The sequence below is a fragment of the Bos taurus genome, chromosome 3, assembly GCF_002263795.3.
Source record: "Bos taurus isolate L1 Dominette 01449 registration number 42190680 breed Hereford chromosome 3, ARS-UCD2.0, whole genome shotgun sequence".
Taxonomy (NCBI): domain Eukaryota; kingdom Metazoa; phylum Chordata; class Mammalia; order Artiodactyla; family Bovidae; genus Bos; species Bos taurus.
Genome location: NC_037330.1, coordinates 66,052,854 through 66,074,050, shown reverse-complemented (window position 1 = coordinate 66,074,050; position 21,197 = coordinate 66,052,854). Strand labels below are relative to the sequence as shown.

The 21,197-nt window shown below is 36.2% G+C and overlaps 1 protein-coding gene across 2 annotated transcripts; it reads left to right on the top strand.

Annotated features, from left to right (window-relative positions):
• Positions 1–2,730: 2,730 nt before the first annotated feature.
• Positions 2,731–20,866, top strand: IFI44L (interferon induced protein 44 like). 2 transcript variants are annotated; one of them, XM_003585891.6, is made up of 9 exons: positions 2,731–2,810; positions 9,645–10,138; positions 10,641–10,689; positions 11,409–11,604; positions 13,921–14,073; positions 15,147–15,318; positions 19,063–19,163; positions 19,459–19,633; positions 19,787–20,866. In XM_003585891.6, exons 2-8 carry the CDS (start codon positions 9,655–9,657, stop codon positions 19,627–19,629), a joined length of 1,326 nt encoding a protein of 441 aa, XP_003585939.1. In that variant the 5' UTR covers positions 2,731–2,810; positions 9,645–9,654; the 3' UTR covers positions 19,630–19,633; positions 19,787–20,866. The 2 variants fall into 2 exon arrangements, with proteins under 2 accessions (XP_003585939.1, XP_059741089.1); XM_059885106.1 differs by lacking the exon at positions 9,645–10,138.
• Positions 20,867–21,197: the final 331 nt, after the last annotated feature.

Here is a 21,197-nt window from a genome sequence, read left to right as displayed (position 1 = left end):
TCAGAACTGAATTCTGCCATTACCTGAAAGAGCTTTCCCAGAGAAAGAGGAGACCAATGCTGGCCAACACCTTAGTGAGAGACCCTGAGGAGAGAATCCAGTTGAGCCATGCTGGTCTCCTGATCCATGGAAACTGTATGATAATAAATGTGAGTTGTTTCAAAGCCTCTAAGTTTATGGTATTTGTTACAAGCAAGAAACAACAGAAGTTTTGTTTCTAAGACATTCAGTTTTGATTGTGCCACCCCTTGCTCTCAGAGTGTGAATGTTGTCTTTCTGATAAAAATTCAAGTTAAATAAGACTTTTTAGAACCCTGTGCTTCCCTGGTGGCTCAGATAGTAAAGAGTTTGCTTACAATACAGGAGACCTGGGTTCAGTCCCTGGGTTGGGAAGATCCCCTGGAGAAGGGAAAGGCTACCCACTCCAGTATTCTTGCCTGGAGAATTCAGTGGACAGAGGAGCCTGGTTGGCTACAGTCCATGGGGTTGCAAAGAGTTAGACCCTACTGAGCGACTAACACTTTAAAACCCTGATCATCTCTCTAGGCTTGTTGCCTACCAATCTGATGTCACTCCATTCCAGTCAGACTAAAATAATTGGAGGTCTCATAACACTGCACTCTCTCTTGCTTCACTTCTTCCTTGTAATTCCTGTCTCAATCTAAACTTTGATCTTTTAGCAAGTGTTTTACTAGTGCCCTAAGACTAGTAGGGCTTTCCTGGTGGCTCAGAGGGTACAGCGTCTGTCTACAATGCGGGCGACCCGGGTTCAATTCCTGGGTCGGGATGATCCCCTGGAAAAAGAAATGGCTACCCACTCCAGTATTCTTGCCTGGAGAGTCCCATGGATGGAGGAGCCTGGTAGGCTACAGTCCACAGGGTTGCAAAGAGTCGGACAAGACTGAGCGACTTCACTTCACTTAAGACTAGTAGGGTGAGGCCACCATTATCCTGGTCCCCAGACAATCTAATTCTTATTCCTCCGTTAGGTAGGTAGAATAGGGAAAAGGAGTCCAAAATGGCGGTGGCTAAAAGACAAGAAGGGGAAAAGCCCACGAAAATAGAACAAAGGAAGGACCAAGGACCGGAGTGAGGACCTCAGGTAAAACAAACAGCACTCCTGGCTGGCCCAATTTACATAAGACAGGCCCAGGGAGAGAAAAACATATAAAAAGAGGAGCCAAATCTAGCTCTCTCTCTCTCCCGCTTGATGGGTCACTCTTCTCTTCGCGTCTTTGGATCGACATGCCCTCATGCCTCGAAGATGGATTTTTCTGCTATCTTCCAAATACAATAGAGATATAACACTGAGCTGTAAGACTGATTTGTCTAAGAGCTATAACATGGTCCATTCGAGACCTGAGAGCTATAACACGGTCTGTCCAAGACCTGAGAGCTATGACACAGCAAGGGGGCTTTAATGTCCGTCATTCCAAATCTTTGTTGTGATGAGACAAAGAACCGAGGAGCATACACTTGCGTGACGTCTACAGTGCCGTGACTTGGATTTAACCTGGCTGAAACAACCTGCAGAGGCCAAGCACAGCAGGAGCCCAACTCAGCGAAGCTCCCGCGGTAGAAGCAGAACGCAAAGAAAACCCAGAGCAGGGGAAGGCCCATCGTGCTGGAAACCGGGACAGTGAAAAACAAACTCAGCAGAAAGCTCACAAAGCTCAGTCTCAGATTCCAGAAGACCTCCAGTTAAGGTAGGAGGTCCTCACTCCTATGGCTGGAGGGACATGCCTAATGAAATCTTAATTCCTTTACACTCTCTCATTTCTTGTTTCCTTGAACCTCCCGCGAACAGGCGGGCAGCAGTGGGCACAACTGAGGGACTCTGGAGAGGCTACTCCTCAGCATGTCCCAAAGGCGCTATCTGCTGAGCCCCAGTAGCTGTGACACGTCGAGGGGGCTTTAATGTCCGTCACTCCAAATCTTTGTTGTGACAAGACAAAAACTGAGGAATATACACTCGCGTGACACCTCCTGTAGCCCTTGGCACACTGACAAAACTGTCGGTTTACCTGCCTGCCTCCCTGAGTACAAGGCATGGTCTCTGAGGGCGGAGGTTTTATCTTACTCAGCATTTTGCTTTCCAGGGTCTAAGTTCATGTTGAATGAATGAACTTGTAAATGGGAAAAGAGAATGCGCACTGCCTTACATATGCATTCAGGAAAAGCCCAGTCATAATCTGTTCGTTTCCGTGCAGAGAGTCTGGGTTTTGAATACCAGCTGACTGCACCACTCTATCAGTTCAATCACTTTGGGCGAAGTCTCTGAAGTTTCATTTTCATACTTTTAGAAATATGGATGCTAGTAAAGTTTACTGTATAAGATTGAAGAAACTAGGGAAATGTATGTAGCCCCATAGATCAGTGCCAAATAGATAGTTAAATGAACAAAAAATTTTAAACTATTAGTTTTATTGTAATTTCTTATTAATAATCATTAATATTATAAAATTATAAATATTAATAATTATTAAATAAACATTAATAATAATTTCTAATTAATAATTAATAATTTCATGCATGCTTAGATGTGGGCTACTGAGGGGACCAAACATCTTTGCACCTTTTTCTTGTGCTGAGCAGATCTCTCTGTCTCTTTTTTCTTTAGGGAAAAAGAGACTTAACAGCAGTTGGCTTGCTGTTTCCTGCTCATTTGCTGCTTTGAGTTTCACTTTCCTTTTTCAGGAACAGGAAGCCACTGATCTCAACAGAACCTTTAGTCTCCAAACTCTGGCTAGTCCATAAGTGTGACAGAGCAGTTAACACTCCATTAAGCCTTGTCCCATTCTGAAAAGCTGGTAAGTGACTTGCTGCCATCCAACGTTTCCTAACTGTGGGCAAAGAAATTTGTTTGTTTTTCTTTCTTTGAAGAAGACTTTCAAGTGAAATTGCTACTAAGATCATGCTTTTTGCTTTTGTTGGTTTTGTTTTTTAATGAATATTTCAAATACAGGGAATACAGAGAATACATAAACTTTACTGTAATCTTATGCAGTTCTGGTTTTTAAAATGATTTGCTTTATTAATAAGAATAGTTTTTTCTTGAAAACTTCAAGGCATTACAGATCTCACTGAAATTATTGATGAATCTCTCTTATATTTTCTTCACTTCCCTTACTTCCTAGAGAGAAACTGTACCCAGACTTTGTCATAAATTATTGTCATGCTTGTTTTTCTGCTCTTTTACTGTATATATGTGTGTATTTAAATGACCTCCAGTATTGCTTTGTAAATTAACAGTTTATTTATGGTATCATACTAAGATTCTCATTCTCCACTTGTTTCTTTCCAGTCAATATGAATTCTTTGAGATTTATCTGCGTTAAGACAAATATGTCTAATTCAGTTAGTTCAATGCTCTTTAGTATTTCCTTTTATGAATATGCAAAAACTTGTACATCCAATCTTCTAACATTACCATAAACAATGATGCTATGCACATTGTTTCCAAAATGATGCATGGTCATCAGGACAATGTAAATATTCTTGAATTGCTATATCCTGGTCATCTGTTTCACTGAACTTTTGTTTGATGTGAAGTGATATCCCACTGTTGTTTAATTTACAGTTTCTTGTCACTAGAATTCTTGAACATTTTTTCATATAGTCCATTAAATGGACTTATAGTCCATTTAAGTTACTTCCACTTGTGAATTTCTTGTTCACATACTTTGACTACTTTTCTATTAGGTTGTTTGTGGTTTCTTTATTGTTCATAGGTGGGATAGTATTTGTAAGATATATGATGTTTTAAGGTTGCATTTGTTGTACCTTTTATTGTAAGATATTTTAAGTTTTAGTGTAGTTAAATTTATTTTTCTTTCCTTTATAGTTTGTACTATTGGTATCTTATTTTAGAAATCCTTCCCAAAGCAAAGGTTGTAATGACAATATCTCATACTTCCTTCTAAAATTTTTTCACATTTAGTGCTTCATATCAACTGGAATTTACTTTTGAAAATGTTATGAGATTATGAGGATGATATGACTTAATTAAAATTGTTTTCCTATAGAGCTATTACCTCCCCTTCAAGCTGAGTAAACAGTTGTGTTAAGTTTGTATTTGGTTTAGGTTGTTCTTAGTTTCTCTTTCTGCTTTATCTCATGTTTATTTCTTTGAAATTGTACCCAGCAGTAAAGTCTCCACATGTAAACTTGGCATTCAGCTTTGTTTTCCAGGGCACCCCAGCTATGAAAGTGGGTCAGTCTCAGGGCTCTTGACTATCTTAATGCCATGGTCACATTTTCCTAATTATCGTAATTTTATATAATTCTTAACTTGTTCATCTTTAAAACTGTCTTGCCTATTCTTTGTTCCTTGAGATATCATGGGAACTTTCAGATTATCTTCTTACATTCAATCGAAAGAATGTTCTTGGGCTTTTGATCACCCTTGCGCTGAACTGAAAGATACATTTTGGAGGAACTGACAATTTTTAAGAAGGCTTTTGTCATCTAAGAAAATTGGATAGGTATTCATTTATTTCGGTCATTTTTCATGTCCTTTATAACATTCTTCTTGTAATTATCTCTACAGAAGTTGTTTGTAGCTTTAAAAATTTTTTCTTCCAGGTACATTATTTTATTTGCTGCTTTTGTGAATAAATTTTAAAAATCCACTTCTTTTTTTTCTTTAGGCTTGTTAATATTTTGCTGAAGATTTTAAAAAATATTTATTTATTTTTAATTGCTTGATGATTGGCTTACAGTATTACACCTGTATTTAGGAGGGAGACTAGCTTGCAGTGTTCCTGCTTGCAATGCCATTGTAATGTGTTGGTCTATATTCTCTTGAAGTGTTTTTTTAAGATTCTAATGTTTAGCACTCAAAGTTTGGTTTGGTTATTGGACCCACTTATCTTTGCAATTTATTTGTGGGAAGTCTTTAATGGTGAGTTTTGTTTTTTAGAATAGCCATGGGACTATTCTTTTTTTTTTTTCCCCTATTTATTTTCATGCAGTTTTGGTAAGTTTTTCTCAGAATTGGCCCATTTCAAATTTACCTGTTTTCAAATTTATTTTTTTAAAAATTGTTCGGCTTAAAAAATGTTTTTACTGTTTGTAGCATATGTCCTGATATTCTTGTCTATGTTCTTGATTTTGGTACATTGCTCCTCCCCCCAACCATTTTTTGTTTATCAATATCAGCAATGTTTTACCGACTTTATTATTTATACTTTTTGAAAACTAACATTGGTTCTGTTAATCTTCTCTTTGTATATTTATTTTTGCTTTATTAAGTTTGGCTTTACTTTTACTATTTACTTCCTTTTGTGTGTGTGTATAATTGGCAACTTTCCCCTGACTTGTGAAGCTGAATTTTATATTATTGATTTTCAGCCTTTCTTCTTTTCTAATGCATATATTTAATTATAAACACTTTTTACAGCATGTTTTAGCTTCATTTCACAAGTTTTGACAATAATTATCATTTATTCAGTTTTCTAGATCTTATTCAGTTTTCTTATTGATCAGTGGACTTCCTAGTACTGAGAGAAGTCACTCAGTCATGTCTGACTCTTTGTGACCCATGGACTGTGTAGCCTGCCAGGCTCCTCAATCCATGGGATTTTCCAGGCAAGAATACTGGAGAGGGTTGCTATTTCCTTCTCCAGGGGATCTTCCCGACCCAGTGATTGAACCTGGGTCTCCTGCACTGTGAGCAGACTCTTTAACTTCTGAGCCACCAGAGATTTCTTTATTTTCTAATGTATTAGGGAATCTATTTTATGTTTGAAATGTTTTGAGACTTACTTGCTTTTTGAGCTTTGTATGACTACTTTGATATCTGCCATATTCTTTCTTTCTCTCATTCTTGGACTTTAGTTGCATAGATATCCTCTCATTTTACTATACTGTCTATTCTCTTTGGTCCTTTGTTCTTTTTCCTTCTCTTTGTCTCAATTTTTCATTTGATATAGCTTCTTCCAACTAATTCTTTCTTTCAAGTGTGTTTAACCTTCAATTTATTTTTCAGAAATAAATTGAATTTATTTCAGATATTTATTTTTAAAGTCTAGAATTCCCTTCAATTCCCACCCCATTCCATTTTCTGTCAGCCGTTTAATCTTATCTTTTACTTATTTGAATACACCAAGCTTGTATGCTAAGTTGCTTCAGGCATGTCTGACTGATATCGACCCTATGGACTATAACCTGCCAGGCTCCTCTGTCCATGGGATTCTCCAGCAAGAAGACTGGGGTGCACCACCACAGCCTCCTCCAAGGGATCTTCCTGGCCCTGGGATGGAACCCACCTCTCCTGCAGCTCTTGCCTTGCAGTCGGATTCTTTACGGATGAGCCACCAGGGAAGCCCACACAAAGCTCAGTTGTTTAAAAATCACTGTGGGCTTCCCTGCTGGCTCAGAGGTTAAAGTGTCTGCCTGCAATGCGGGAGACCTGGGTTTGATCCCTGGGTTGGGAAGATCCCCTGGAGAAGCAAATGGAAACCCACTCCAGTATTCTTACCTGGAGAACCCCTGGACAGAGGAGCCTGGTGGGCTACAGTCCACAGGGTCGCAAAGAGTCGAGCATGACTGAGCGACCTTATTTTCACTTTCAACTCAATTATCAGTGTGGATTTCTTTCTATTTTCTGTTTTTTTCCTCTTGGTTTTCTATCATGTTGTTTTGTCTGCTCTCTGGTGTTTATGATGAATGTGAGACATTGAATATCAAGAAAATGTAGACCTAAAGTTAAGAAAATTTTCTCTTCACTCAGACAAAATTTATTTTGTATCTGTCCTATATAGCTAGAGACACTGGCAATTCTCATTTGTCTTAATCCTATTATAGATTAGATTGAGAAGACGAGAGATGGAATTAAGTCTGTTTCAGTCCACTGGTGGTTCTTCCCTGTTCAGTTCAATTCAGTCACTCAGCTGTGTCCAACTCTTTGTGATCCCAGGGACTGCAGCATGCCAGGCTGCAGTCCATGTCCATCACCAACTCCTGGAGCTTGCTCAAACTCATGTACATCGAGTTGGTGATGCTGTCCAACCATCTCATCCTCTGTCATTCTTTTGTCCTCCTGCGTTCAATCTTTCCCTGCATCAGGATCTTTTCCAATGAGTCAGCTCTTCGCATCAGGTGACCAAAGTACTGGAGCTTCAGCTTCAGCATCAGTCCTTCCAATGGATATTCAGAACTGATTTATTTTAGGATTGACTGGTTTGAACTCCTTGCAGTCCAAGGGACTCTCAAGACTCTCAACACCACAGTTCAAAAGCATCAATTCTTCGATGCTCAGCTTTCTTTATAGCCCAACTCTCACATCCATACAAGACTACTGGAAAAACCATAACTTTGACTAGACAGACATTTGTTGCAAAGTAATATCTCTGCCTTTTAATATGCTGTCTAGGTTGGTCATAGCTTTTCTTTCAAGGAGCAAGCGTCTTTTAATTTCATGACTGCAGTCACCATCTGCAGTGATTTTGGAGCTCAAAAAAAATAAAGTCTCTCACTATTTCCATTGTTTCCTCATCTATTTGCCATGAAGTGATGGGACCAGATGCCATGATCTTTGTTTTCTGAATGGAGAATTTTAAGCCAACTTTTTCACTCTCCTCTTTCACTTTCATCAAGAGGCTCTTTAGTTCTTCTTTGCTTTCTTAGATAAGGCAGGTAAGATGGTCTGGTATTCCCATCTCTTTTAGAATTTTCCACAGTTTGTTGTGATCCAAAGGCTTTGGCATAGTCAATAAACCAGCAGCAGATGTTTTCTGGAACTTTCTTGCTTTTTTGATGATCCAGCAGATGTTGGCAATTTGATCTCTGGTTCCTCTGCCTTTTCTAAATCCAGCTTGAACATCTGGAAGTTCATGATTCATGTACTGTTTAAGCCTGGTTTGGAGCAGCTTCTGAATTTGACAGATGCAACAATGCCAAGCTTACCTCTCTGCAGTCACTTCTTTTCCAAATCTTAGCCAATAATATAATTCTTTACTGCTTTGTTTTCTCTCCAATGCTTTCAAATATATTTATATCACAGTTACCCTTGTTTTTAATTTTTCTTATTGAAAGTAATGGCATGATGGCTAGTGTTCTAGCCTTCATGGACTTTCCTATCTATTAAATCCTCTCATGTTTCAATTTCTTTCTTTGTGCACTGTTTTTTGAGTTAATTTCTCATTTCTATAATCAGATTCATGGATTGGTAAAATATGCCCTCATTCCAGGCATCTATTTTTGTAAAAAAGTGTCTATTTGAACACTGTCATGAGCTTTGTTTATGACTGTTTTTGCCTTATGTTGGCAAAGTTGAGTAACTGTGGTAAAAACAATATGACCCCCAAATCCTAAAATTTTTACTACGTGTTACTAAGAAAAAGTGTGATGATCTCTGCTCTAATTCATTAATTTTTCTCTACTTTTTAAATCCAGTCTCTAGTTTGTTTTTCCTATTGACTTAAAAAAATTAATGATATTTAAATGTCCAAATTATCTACTTTTCATATCTACCCATTACTGTTATATATATTAAAATATATAATATATATGTATATGTATACACATTCAGTTCAGTTCAGTCACTCAGTCGTGTCCAACTCTTTGTGACCCCATGAATTGCAGCACGCCAGGCCTCCCCGTCCATCACAAACTCCCGGAGTTCACCCAAACTCTTGTCCATCGAGTCGGTGATGCCATCCAGCCATCTCATCCTCTGTCGTCCCCTTCTCCTCCTGCCCCTAATCCCTCCCAGCATCAGAGTCTTTTCCAATGAGTCAACTCTTCGCATGAGGTGGCCAAAGTATTGAAGTTTCAGCTTTAGCATCATTCCTTCCAAAGAACACCCAGGACTGAGAATGGACTGGTTGGATCTCCTTGCAGTCCAGGGGACTCTCAGGAGTCTTCTCCAACACCACAGTTCAAAAGCATCAATTCTTTGGCGCTCAGCCTTCTTCACAGTCCAACTCTCACATCCATACATGACCACAGGAAAAACCATAGCCTCGACTAGACAGACCTTTGTTGGCAAAGTAATGTCTCTGCTTTTGAATATGCTATTTAGGTTGGTCATAACTTTCCTTCCAAGGAGTAAGCGTATTTTAATTTCATGGCTGCAATCACCATCTGCAGTGATTTTGGAGCCCCCTAAAATAAAGTCTGACACTGTTTCCCCATCTATTTCCCATGAAGTGATGGGACCGGATGCCATGATCTTCGTTTTCTGAATGTTGAGATTTAAGCCAACTTTTTCACTCTCCTGATTCACTTTCATCAAGAGGCTTTTTAGTTTCCACTTCACTTTCTGCCATAAGGGTGGTGTCATCTGCATATCTGAAGTTACTGATATTTCTCCCGGCAAACTTGATTCCAGCTTGTGTTTCTTCCAGCCCAGTGTTTCTCATGATGTACTCTGCATATAAGTTAAATAAGCAGGGTGACAATATACAACCTTGACGTACTCCTTTTCCTATTTGGAACCAGTCTGTTGATTCATGTCCATTTCTAACTGTTGCTTCCTGACCTGCATATACATATGTGTATGTATATAGTTCTTTACACCCCAAGTCCAAATAACATGTTTTAATTGGGTCAGTGACTAAAGAATTCACCGAAACTAGTATAGCAGAAATCACAATACTGTACTGCTCTCTGAAACTATTAAAATTTTTTTTTCCTACTAGATACAGAGCAATGGCAGTGACAACCACATTGACATGGAATGAGGAAAGAAGTTTTCAAAAGCTGCTTGGAAATGTTTCTCTGAGACTTCTTTATAAGTCTAGTGTCCATGGAAGAAGCACTGTAGAAATGCAGAATAGGTGCCGTTGTCAAGGACCCATTGTAACAGTGATTTATCATTCCAACAGTATTTTTGGTGTCTTTACACTTGGGCATAGTTCTGACATGTCTGAAAGTTTTACAGAGCCAAATGCTTCCTTCTTTTTTTCACTTCAAAAGAATGAAACAATGGAAATGAAAACTGTAGTTTTAAATTCAACAGTGACATTTTATCGTAATAACCTGACATTTTGTTTCTCTAGTTATTACAATCAAAAATTATCTCTAAATTTTGAAGAAAGTCGCATTTATATACCTAGAATTTTTGAGGAAGAATTAATTGTAAAATCTCACGCAAAGTCCACATTTTTAGAATGTGAAGTTTTTCGAGTTGAAGGTATGTTAATTTGTACATTACTAAGTTCTGATTCCAGTCTTTGTGTTTGGTAACTCATAATTAATCTACAAGAACAAGAAAAAAGAAGACAGACAAGTGAATTTCATATCACACATTTTTTAATAACCTCCAAAATGAAACATGGAAGGCATATAGGTTATGGGGTTATCACCCAGAAAATATAGGCAGCTTTGGCCAAAGTAAGTTGAGAAGTATGAATGAAGGGATGGAGACGGAGAGAGAAGTTTCATTATTTTGACATGTGACACTTTTTGAGTTAGCCCTGGGACTCCTAGGCATAATTATATGAGTTTGCAGAGTGACTTATACAAAGAAGATACTTTTAGCTCCCCTTAATCTCATTATACTGCCAACCCTAATTCCTAACCAAACAGCTCATCTGGGTTATGCAAAAAGACTCAATGCCCTATTTAGAAGTTAGACTTGGTCACATTTAATCAGACAAGCTTAAAAATTGTTATGCCGTGTTTATTTCCTTCAGGAATTAAGGATGAGGCAGGCTACATAAACAGGATAACAAGAGCCATACAGTAAGTTAGTTTCTTGAACTATCTCTTACTCATTTCATTTAGATCAACTGTATGAATGGCACTGACAGTGAGATTAAAAATCATGTTACTTGGAGTGATAAAAATCAGTTACAGTGTTCCTGACATAATGTGTTGAAAACAATTTAGAATAGCAACAAAAACAAAACCACTACCAGCTGAAACTTTTTAAGATCCACATGATGGCAGTTTGACTTCATGTTTCACTTTGGTTCTGTTAGATTCAAAGTTTTCCAGAGTTGAGAAGACTATTTTAGATAATTCCTCTGAATCCTTATTTTGAGAATCAAGTTTTCAGAAAAACCTCAGAAAATTTTAAAAACAAAGTCCGCTCTTCCCACTTATAGATAAACACTTGCATTGCATATATTTTATTTCTGTTTCCCCTTAATGTAACATTGTCACTGAAAATTCATTTTCAGTGTTGTTATTTCTTATTATACTTATGGGGTCTAAGGCTAATAGTTTAGAAATTATTTGGTTGCTGGTTAGTTTAACTTAGTCAGATATAGATAAGTACATTTTCTTCAAGCACAAAATGTATAACCTTAGACCCTTTCAAGTTATATGAAAGAAGATGCTAATATCAAAATAATAAATAAGTGTTAAAACATGCTTTTTAGCAGGAATACAAGCTCAGCAGAATTATATTGTTCCTTATGAAAGTTTGGCTGTTGTATTTAACAACTGCACTTTTCCAGGCACAGAAATAGTCTCCTAGCAGATGTCAGAGCCTACAGTCCCTATGCAGACTTGGTTTCAGAAATCCGTATTCTTTTGCTGGGTCCAGTTGGGTCTGGAAAGTCCAGTTTTTTCAATTCAGTGAAGTCCATTTTCCAAGGCCATTTGACTCGCCAAGCCATAGTGGGATCTGATGTCACCAGCATTACTGAACAGGTAAGTTATTTCAGGATTTCCTGAGGATTTTGTTTTATAGGTTACAATTATGAGGTCTGTTAATTTCTTTGGCACTTTCTTCAATAGCTTAACCTCCTAATCTATGAACAATTAAATGCTAAATCAAATGTAAAACAGGAATAAAAATTGAATTAGAATTTTCCCCCATGAGTTATATTAGACAGAGAAGCTTTCCATTTTAATGGACGTAAGCAGTTTTAAGAAGAATGCTTTTTGGTATTTGCAAAAAATAATAAATGTTTAAAAACTTTGTAGAAATCTTTGTCCGAAAAAAAAAAAAAGAAATCTTTGTCCGTTTTATTTGATATATATATATTTACTCATGTCCCACATGATTTTGCCTGGATTGAAATTATTTTCTCTTTTTTTGTAATAAAATAACGAAAATTATGTATTGTAACACTTTTGCATTATATGAGATCATTTAATAGAAAATGATCATGAGAAGCAAAACCTTCATGGGGTAAATCAGTCTACCAACGCTCCTATAAAGACTATCTTATTTGTAAATAAATATATTTAAGGAAATAAGTACTAATGCCATTTTTAAAACTGTTATGCTAAAGATCTTTGATTTACAGTGCAATATTTATCTAGAAGCTTCCATTCTATGCTTGTCAATATTATGTAATCAACAAAAAGAATAAAGGGAATTAATAGAAAATATTAATGTATTGAATATTATCTAACTCTAATTAGAGTTAATTTCTTTCATGTTGAGGTACCAATAAACCCCATTCACTTAGATCAAAATCTCCAGTGGAATTGCTTTAGGCATTTTTATGAAGCAATGGGTGCTTTGACTCCTTCACAAATGACAATAGGTTACAGAGGAATTCTCCACCTCCTGGTTTGGACTGAAAGAACTGAGTATCATTTGGTGTCTCTGAGAAGACCTTTTCTTTGTGATTCTTCCCAAATCTTCTATAGTTGAGTCTATGTTGAAAGTGTATTTGACCAATAAATGAAATTTTTTCAGAGTTATCCTGAAAAATAGTCTTGGGATCAGATGGAGTGTGTCTAGAAAAGAAGCTTTGTTAAAGTGAAAAGTGAAAGTGAAAGTTCCTCAGTTGTTTCTGACTCTTTGTGACCCCATGGACTGTCCATGGAATTCTCCAGGCCAGAATACTGGAGTAGGTAGTCTTTTCCTTCTCCAGTGGATCTTCCCAACAGGGATTGAACCCAGGTCTCCTGCACTGCAGGCAGATTCTGCATGCAAAGTGCTCCTAATGCATGTCAAAATATGGTGGTTGTAAGCTGAACTTTTCTCATGGAATATCATATTTGATTGAAAAGACAACTGAAAGACTTGCTTATTTATACTTGGATATTTGGTAGACATTTTGGGGAAAAATGCACGAAATGAGGGTATCACTTCAAGGATAACAACCTACAGTGTTTGTTGTCAAAGATAACATTTGAGCTTTTAAGAAAAAGAGCATGAGGAAGTTTGTATCCACTACTTTGAGCCTGAAAACTTAAGAACTTAAAGACTTATCTAATGAGATTAATGATGGTATTAACAAATATGATATTGTAATATTGTACAATGAAATGTACCAATATTTGGAAGATCCAGATAAGCCAGTGAACCAATACTTTCAAATGACCAATGCATCAAGTTACAAAATCATGGATGGATAAAAAATATATTCAAAGTGTAAAATAGATCAATGAACTTAATGTCATAGTTTGAAAGTATCACAGATTTCACATTGCAGGGAACCTTTGAGAAATTATCACTTGTTCAGCTTTGATGTATTATTAATGAGCAATGTCCAGAATTCTCTGAAAGCTGTTAAATTAAATACTCCCTCCTTGCCTACTACCTGTATGTGTGAGGTCAGATTTTTCATATACTTCAACCCAAACAATATATCACAAGAGATTGAATGCAGAGGCAACTATGAGAATCTTGCTGTTTTTTATTGATTCAGACATTAAAAAGAATTGCAAAAAGTATATCAATCCCACTCTTTTCTATAATTTTTTGAAAATAGTTTTTCCCTAAAATTGTTAGATTAATATATAACAGGTTCATATTATATTTTTAAATAATTTAAGAAATACTAAAAATGTTTGTTTTAATTTCTAGTATGTTTCACATAAATAGATAAGACCTACATGAATAAAATATCTTTGGGAGCCTCAACAATTTTTAAGAAACTTAGTTGATCTTGAGACCAAAATGTTTGAGGACCACAGTATAAATATTAATGGGTTTTTCTTATTATTATTACATCTTGAAGGCTAGTTGAAGAGTGAACTTTTATATTGCTGTGTTTTGTTTTACAGTATAGGATATATTCTATTAAAGATGGAAAAAATGGCCAATCTCTGCCATTTATGTTGTGTGACTCCATGGGGCTGGATGAGAAAGAGGGAGTAGGCTTATGTGTGGATGACATACCCCACATCTTAAAAGGCTGTGTGCCAGACAGATATGAGGTAAGAATCCTTCAAAGTCTAGAACATTTCAAATCATTTTCAGCAATGCTTTTCATTGATATTTTATCACATGCATTTCTAATTTTTATAAAGTGGTTTCAACACCAACCAATACTACTGTATTTTAAATTAAAAAATATTTATGTAAAGAAAACAGATAACTTCTATTATTTTCTACAGCATTAAGAAATATAACCAAAAGGCAAGATTTTACTCATATAGGTTCCAGGAAAAGGTCAGGAGGAACTGTGTTTATATTACTCTTTGCAATGATTCTAAATACTAGGAAAGGAGTAATATAATCTCTTGCACTTTTATAATCACTTAGACAAAATATTGAAACAACTACTCTTAGTTGATATGTGATGTTACATTGAAGGTGAGCAGGCTTCACTACTTAAATACAGCCTAAATACCTGATTTCAAAGGTTGGCTCTGCTACCAATTAGGTGTGTACCCATAAGTAAGTTACATGCTTGTCTCTTTGAGTTTTTTTTTTTAATGTGGGAAATGTAGATAATGATAATGCTGATCTCATAGGTGGCTAAAAAGATTAAATGAGAAGATAAATTCTAAGTTCTCAGAAAGTTAAACATTATTGTCACCTTTCTTTTAGGTATTGGGTGCAATAAAATTAGCCTCAATTTCTAAGCAGTGATTTCCTTTTCCTCAATTGTGCTTTGAGATTTGAAGAGACTGAGACTTGAAATTAGCTTTTAAAGTTTAAAAATAAAATAAAATTAAAAAAATAGCACTGTTTGTACTTTTCTGAAATATTTCCATTATGGATAATTAAGTTGTAATTATATATATATATATATTTTGCCAAAGCAATGAAGTGGGTTGTATTATTTTTTTTTAATATAATGATGCCATGCTAACAGTGGAGAGGAAGTATGAAAGAATGCTGTGAACTAATCTGGGGCAGGAGTGTCTGGGAGAAGGGAAGTTTTTGTGTTGGAAGTTAGTGGCGATCATGCTTGAAACATGAATTGTATCTGAAAGAATTCAGCAGAATTCTTGTAAATGAATGAAAGCATTCTCTTAAATGTTACCTTATATTTCTATAACAGTTTAGTCCCCAAAAACCAATTACACCCAAGCATCCTACTTTCATCACCTCTCCATCACTGAAAGACAGGATCCACTGTGTGGCTTATGTCTTTGATATCAACTCTATGGACAATCTCTCCTCTAAAATGGTGGCAAAGCTCAAACAAATTCAAAAAGAAGTAATAAACTGCGGTGAGTTTCAAAACATTTTTACTTTGAAATAAAGATACATCCACAGAAAATTGCAAAAAGAATACAGCAAGGTCCCATGTCCCCTTCTTCCAATTTCCAGAGTCCCAGTTTGGTTGGTGGCAGTAGCAGATAGAGATCATTCAAAGGCTTTACTGAAATCCTTAAAGACTAGAATGGCTATGATTTTTTCATCATGTGTGATTTTCCTATGGCTAGATAGAGGAATTACCTTCCCATATTAGGTGACTAGACCAGAAAGATTAAAACCAGGAGATACAACACTCATAAGGCGTGTTATAGCTCTGTTATTTTGTTACATGGGTAGATTCCAGTAACTACTGCTACATACAGAACTATTCCATCGCCATGAAAGTCTTTGTCATGGTACCCCCCAACCCTCACCAGTTAATTTTTGGCAGCAATTAATCTCTCCTTTATCTCCATAAGTTTTGAGAATGTTATACAAATGGAATCCCAACAGTATGTCTGATTTGAGGCTGGCTTTCTTCACTCAGTCTAATATCCTTTGAATTACATAAAAGTTGTTATGTATATTAGTTGTTCATTTCTGTTTATTGTTGAGTACTAATTCATGGTATAGATATTCCATAGTTGTTTTAACCATTCTTTATTAAAGGACTTTTTGATTACTTCTGTTTTGGGGCTATTGCACATAAAGCTCCTTTGAATATTAGTGTGCAGGATTTTGTGTGGGTGTAAGTTTTCTTTCTTCTGGGATCATTCCCCAAAAGTGTGATTGCTGGGTCCTATGCTAACTCTGTGTTTAATTTTTTAAAGAAAACGCCAAACCACTTTTTAGAATTACTGCACATTTTCTATTTTTACAATATATGAGAGATCCAGATTCTCTGGATTCTTGCTAGTATTTACAATTATTGCTTTTTTTTTTTTAATTTAACTTTTCTAGTAGGTATATAATGATAGTTTACATTGCCCTAATGGTGGCTCAGCTGGTAAAGAGTCTGCCTGCAGTGCAGGAGACCTGGGTTTAATCCATGGGTCAGGAAGATCCCCTGGAGAAGGACATAGCAACCCATTCCAGTATTCTTGCCTGGAAAATCCCATGGATGGAGGAGCCTGGCAGGGTACAGTCCATGGGGTTGCAAAGAGCTGGACATGACTGAGGGACTTCACTTTAATGATTAATTACACTGACCATCTTTTAATGTACTTATTTGCTTGTATATGTCTTCTTCAGTAAAAGATCTCTTCATGTCTTTGACCTGTTTTCTATTTGGACACTTTGTTTTTTTTACTGTTGAATTTTAAAAGACCCGTAAATTCTAGATATGATTCATTTGTCAGATATGACATACGGTTTGCAAATAGTTTCTTCCAGTACTCAGTTGTCTTTTCAATATCTTAGCAGAGCCTTTCACAAACAAAATATTAAAAATGTTGGTGAACTCCTATTTGTCAGTTTTTTCTTTTAAGGATCATGTTTTCATTTTGTGTCTAAAATCCTTCGCCAAGCTTTAAGTCTTGGATTTTTTTCTGTTTTCTTCTAAAAGTTTTATATAGTCTTAACATTTTACATTTAAATATGTAATTAATTTTTAGTCACTTTTTGTGTAGGATATGAAGTGTAGGTCAAGGTTTATTTTATTTTTGCCTATGGATATTCAGTTGCTCCAGGACCATTTGTTGAAAAAACTGTCATTTCTCAATTGTATTGCTTTTGTACCATTATCAAAAATCCATGTCCTCACTTCTGTGCATCTATTTCTGGGTCTCTATTCTGTTCCCTTGATCTATATGTTCATTCCTCTACCAACATCACACAGTCTTTATCACTGTGGTTATATAATAATAAAAGCTATAGGTCTTAAAGTGGGTAAAATAATCCCTTCCACTTTATTCTTATTTGTCAAAATTATTTTATCTATTCTAGTTCCTTTACATTTCTGTAGGAATTTTAGAGTTACTTTGTATATTTCTACAAAAAAAGTCTTAATGGGATGTTGATTGTTTATTAGTTCTAGGAAGACTTTTTTCATCATTAAATTCTTAGGATTTCATGTCATCTCAAATGAGGACAATTTTATTCTCTTTCTTAACTTGTATGTGTTTTATTTATTTTTGTTTATCTTACCATCCTGGCTCGTACTTTTAGTTGAATAGTGATGAGAACAAATACCCTTGTTTTGTTTCTGAACTTAGGAGAAGAGATTCAATGTTTCACCACGTTAATGTCAACTAATGCCATTATAGTTTTTAATAGCTGTTCTTTATTAAGTTGAGGAAGTTCTTCTTTATTTCAACTTCTCTGAGAGTTTGTTTTTTTTTAAAGCATGAATGGCTATTGAATTTTGCCAAATGGTTTTTCTCTGTAGATTGATATGATCATGGGAATTGTTTCCCTGTGTAGTCTGTTTATGTCATGGATCATATTGACTGAATTTGAATCTTGAGCCAACTTTGTCTCCATAACACAAAGCCCATGTGTTCATGGTGCATAATTCCTTTTATATATTGCTGAATCCTATTTGATAATATTTTATTAAGAAATTTGGCATCTACATTTATGAGGGATATTGGGCTGTAGTTTTTTTGTTTTGTTTTTTAATTTCTGTAGTGTTTGCCAAGGAGAAGGCAATGGCACCCCACTCCAGTACTCTTGCCTGGAAAATCCCATGGACGGAGGAACCTGGTGGGCTGAAGTCCATGGGGTCACTAGAGTCGGACACGACTGAATCACTTCACTTTCACTTTTCACTTTCATTCATTGGAGAAGGAAATGGCAGCCCACTCCAGTTCTTGCCTGGAGAATCCCAGGGACGGGAAAGCCTGGTGGGCTGCTGTCTATGGGGTCGCACAGATTCGGACAGGACTGAAGCGACTTAGCAGCAGCAACAGCAGTATTTTTCAGGGTTTGGTCTCAGGTAATATTGGTGTTATAAAATGAGTTAGGAAGTACTCTTTCCTCTTTCATTTTCTGGAAGAGATTGTATAGAATTTTTTTTTTTTTAAACGTGTGGTAGAATTCTCCAATAAAACCATCTGGCCCTGGAGATTTGTTTTTCAGGGATTTTTAAAACCATGAGTTCAATTTAAAAATAGTTTTAGGGCTATTAAAATGATCTATTTCATATTAGATGAGCTGTAGTGTAGTTTGTAGTGTATAGTTTCAGTCTATTTCATCTAAGTTGTCAAACTATGCATGTAGACTTGTTCATAGTATCTTCTCATTCTTTTTATGTCTTTGGGGTCTAAAGAGATATCCCTCTGTCCTTCTTGGGGAAATAGCTGTTAGTAAAGTAGAACTTTGGTTCAGTTACAACCAGTTATTTACTTTGATCTCTATGGTTTTAGGGAAAAGGCAGGGTCCTTAGTAGAACTGTGAAATCAGTGTACTTCACGTTCACAAATGCTCTCAGACAACTCTCCTTGCTTTCTCTCTTCCTTGGGGTTCTTTTTCAGTCTTCAAGATCCAGCAACCACTTCCCCCCCACTGACCAATTTAAAACACACTGTTTGAATGGGATAGTAGCTGATTGAAACTTAGTATAATTTTAATTCCATTTAGAAATAGTCTCTCATGTTGGAAGAAATAATGTCTCCCATTATAAGAACTTCAGGTCCCATATTGAGATTTCTTGGGAATATTCCATTCTCCTGATCTTAAATTTACCTTACAGAGTACTATTTTCACACATATTTAATTATCTTGTTAATACACTGCTGTTTATGATGTAAATTAACTGATTTATCTACTTGATATAGGTGTAGCACAAGTAGCATTACTTACTAAAGTGAATAATTGCAATGAAGTTCTTCAAGACAACTTCTTAAAGATGAATAAGGCTATGATTTCTCAAAGCCAGGTAAAGAATACTTTTTGCAACTAAATAGAATTGTAATAGTTTTATATTTTTGTGTGTGTGTGCATGCTCACACTACATATTCACAGGTAAATGAAGAAATGAATCAATTGGCTGGTTGATTGAAGTTAATACCCTACTTTAAAATAATAATCTGAATTATAATTATATTCAGAAAATAATATTAAGCCATTGTGTTTACTGTTTCTTTCTTAAATTATATTTAAATTCAGTCAAATTTTAGATATTAGATATTTAGATATTTAGACTTACGTTTATTAAATTCTTTTTTCCACAGATACAGAATGTCAACAAGATACTAGGCATTCCTCTTTCTAGAATATTGGTGGTTGACAATTATGCTTCAGAGAGGGAGATGGACCCTGTAAAGGACATTCTGATCCTCTCTGCGCTGAAGCAGATGTTCCGGGCTACGGATGACTTCTTAGAGGATTTGCCTCTTGAGTAAACAGGTGATCTGGCCCCATCCTGCTCCTCTCACGAAGTTTTTGGAAAAACACTAGCTATTTCTCAGTTGGATGGTTGGTACCCATCTGCCTGCAGTAGTCCTGACAGCCATGTAACAATATTGCTTTGTTCTCACCCTTTTTATGTTTTGTTTCCAGATACAACTGCAGGAATGTTCCAGCTCTGCATCAGTTGACTTGATTCAGACACTTGGCCCAAGCTGGAGTTGCCAACAGCCTCTTTGAGATTCTGCCTCTACTCGAGTTTTGCTTTCTGTCCCTGACAATATTTAGCTGATGGTTCCTTCTAAGATCAGCCATACCTCAAGTACAAAGGCCAACCTTAAGCAGTAGTGGGCCAACATATGTCCTATTGCAAACCATCTTTCGTATTTATGCACTATTTACAAATTAATTTCTATGACATCTTTGAATATATCCTCAGAAAAGTTAACTATTCCCTTACTTACTTGTCTTAATTGTTTCAATACTTAATTTAAAACTCAGTGTCAGTACTAACCACACTGAGCATAAAATGGTTAGAGATATCTGCTTCTCTAAATAGTGAGCTTTTCAAGAAGCAGGGTTTGGATTTTGCTTATCTTTGTATTCACAGAAATTCGCACACTGCCTGGAAGGGAGCAAGCATACCTGCTCTTAAGCATATCTCCCGATCTCCCCAGTGTGATAATGTATATTTAAAATTTTCTCCTTATGGAAAGGAAGACTGTGAGAGAATGAAATGCTGGAGATAAATAAAGGAAGGAGAATCTATCACTTAGCTCTGGATGAAAATATGAATTTAAGTTAATTAAAAGAAACAAGTGTTCCCAAGAGATTAACATTTCATTTCTGTGAGAAAAAGCATTTTTCCTCTAATGATCCCGTGCCTGATTTTCATTGATTGAATTCCAAACCACCCTAGCCATATTTCCAAAGTAGAGTGATCAAATAAGGTTACTGCTGCTGCTGCTGCCGCTAAGTCACTTCAGTTGTGTCCAACTCTGTGTGACCCCATAGACGGCAGCCCACCAGGCTCCCCCGTCCCTGGGATTCTCCAGGCAAGAACACTGAAGTGGGTTGCCATTTCCTTCTCCAATGCATGAAAGTGAAAAGTGAAAGGGAAGTCTACTACTGCAAGTCAATTATAAGGTTCTTTTATACAAGTACTCCCAAATGATTCTAAAGTTCACTGGATAGCTGAAGAAGTTAGAACTATTAATAAAGAAAGATGAAGAATCAGGTTTTCTCTCTTTTTACTTAACTCCTTTCAATTTTCTGTCTTTGTCAAATGAATATGCTTTGGATCAATGGTTCTTTGTATTAATACAATCCAACTTAGAATTATTATCTTTTGGGGGAAGTCCTGGGTATTACAAGGGCAAGAATTCCTTCAGGGTAATTATGGGAAAAAGAATATTTCCTAAAGCAAAGCTACAGGTGAAGCCATGTTCTAATGAATGTCCAGAAGCCATAGTTCAATGGAAGAGATGGATAGGTTCTTTAGAAAATATTTGGGAATAGAATGGTCATAAGTATTGGAGTAGAGCCCAAGTAGATGTTGGGAACA

Excerpts from the sequence above, each read along its gene's own strand:
- IFI44L (XM_003585891.6), top strand. The coding sequence starts at position 9,655 with ATGGCAGTGACAACCACATTGACATGGAATGAGGAAAGAAGTTTTCAA. Across the intron at positions 10,139-10,640 it reads TGAAGTTTTTCGAGTTGAAG|GAATTAAGGATGAGGCAGGC; the intron begins GTATGTTAATTT and ends TATTTCCTTCAG. Across the intron at positions 15,319-19,062 it reads AAAAGAAGTAATAAACTGCG|GTGTAGCACAAGTAGCATTA; the intron begins GTGAGTTTCAAA and ends TACTTGATATAG.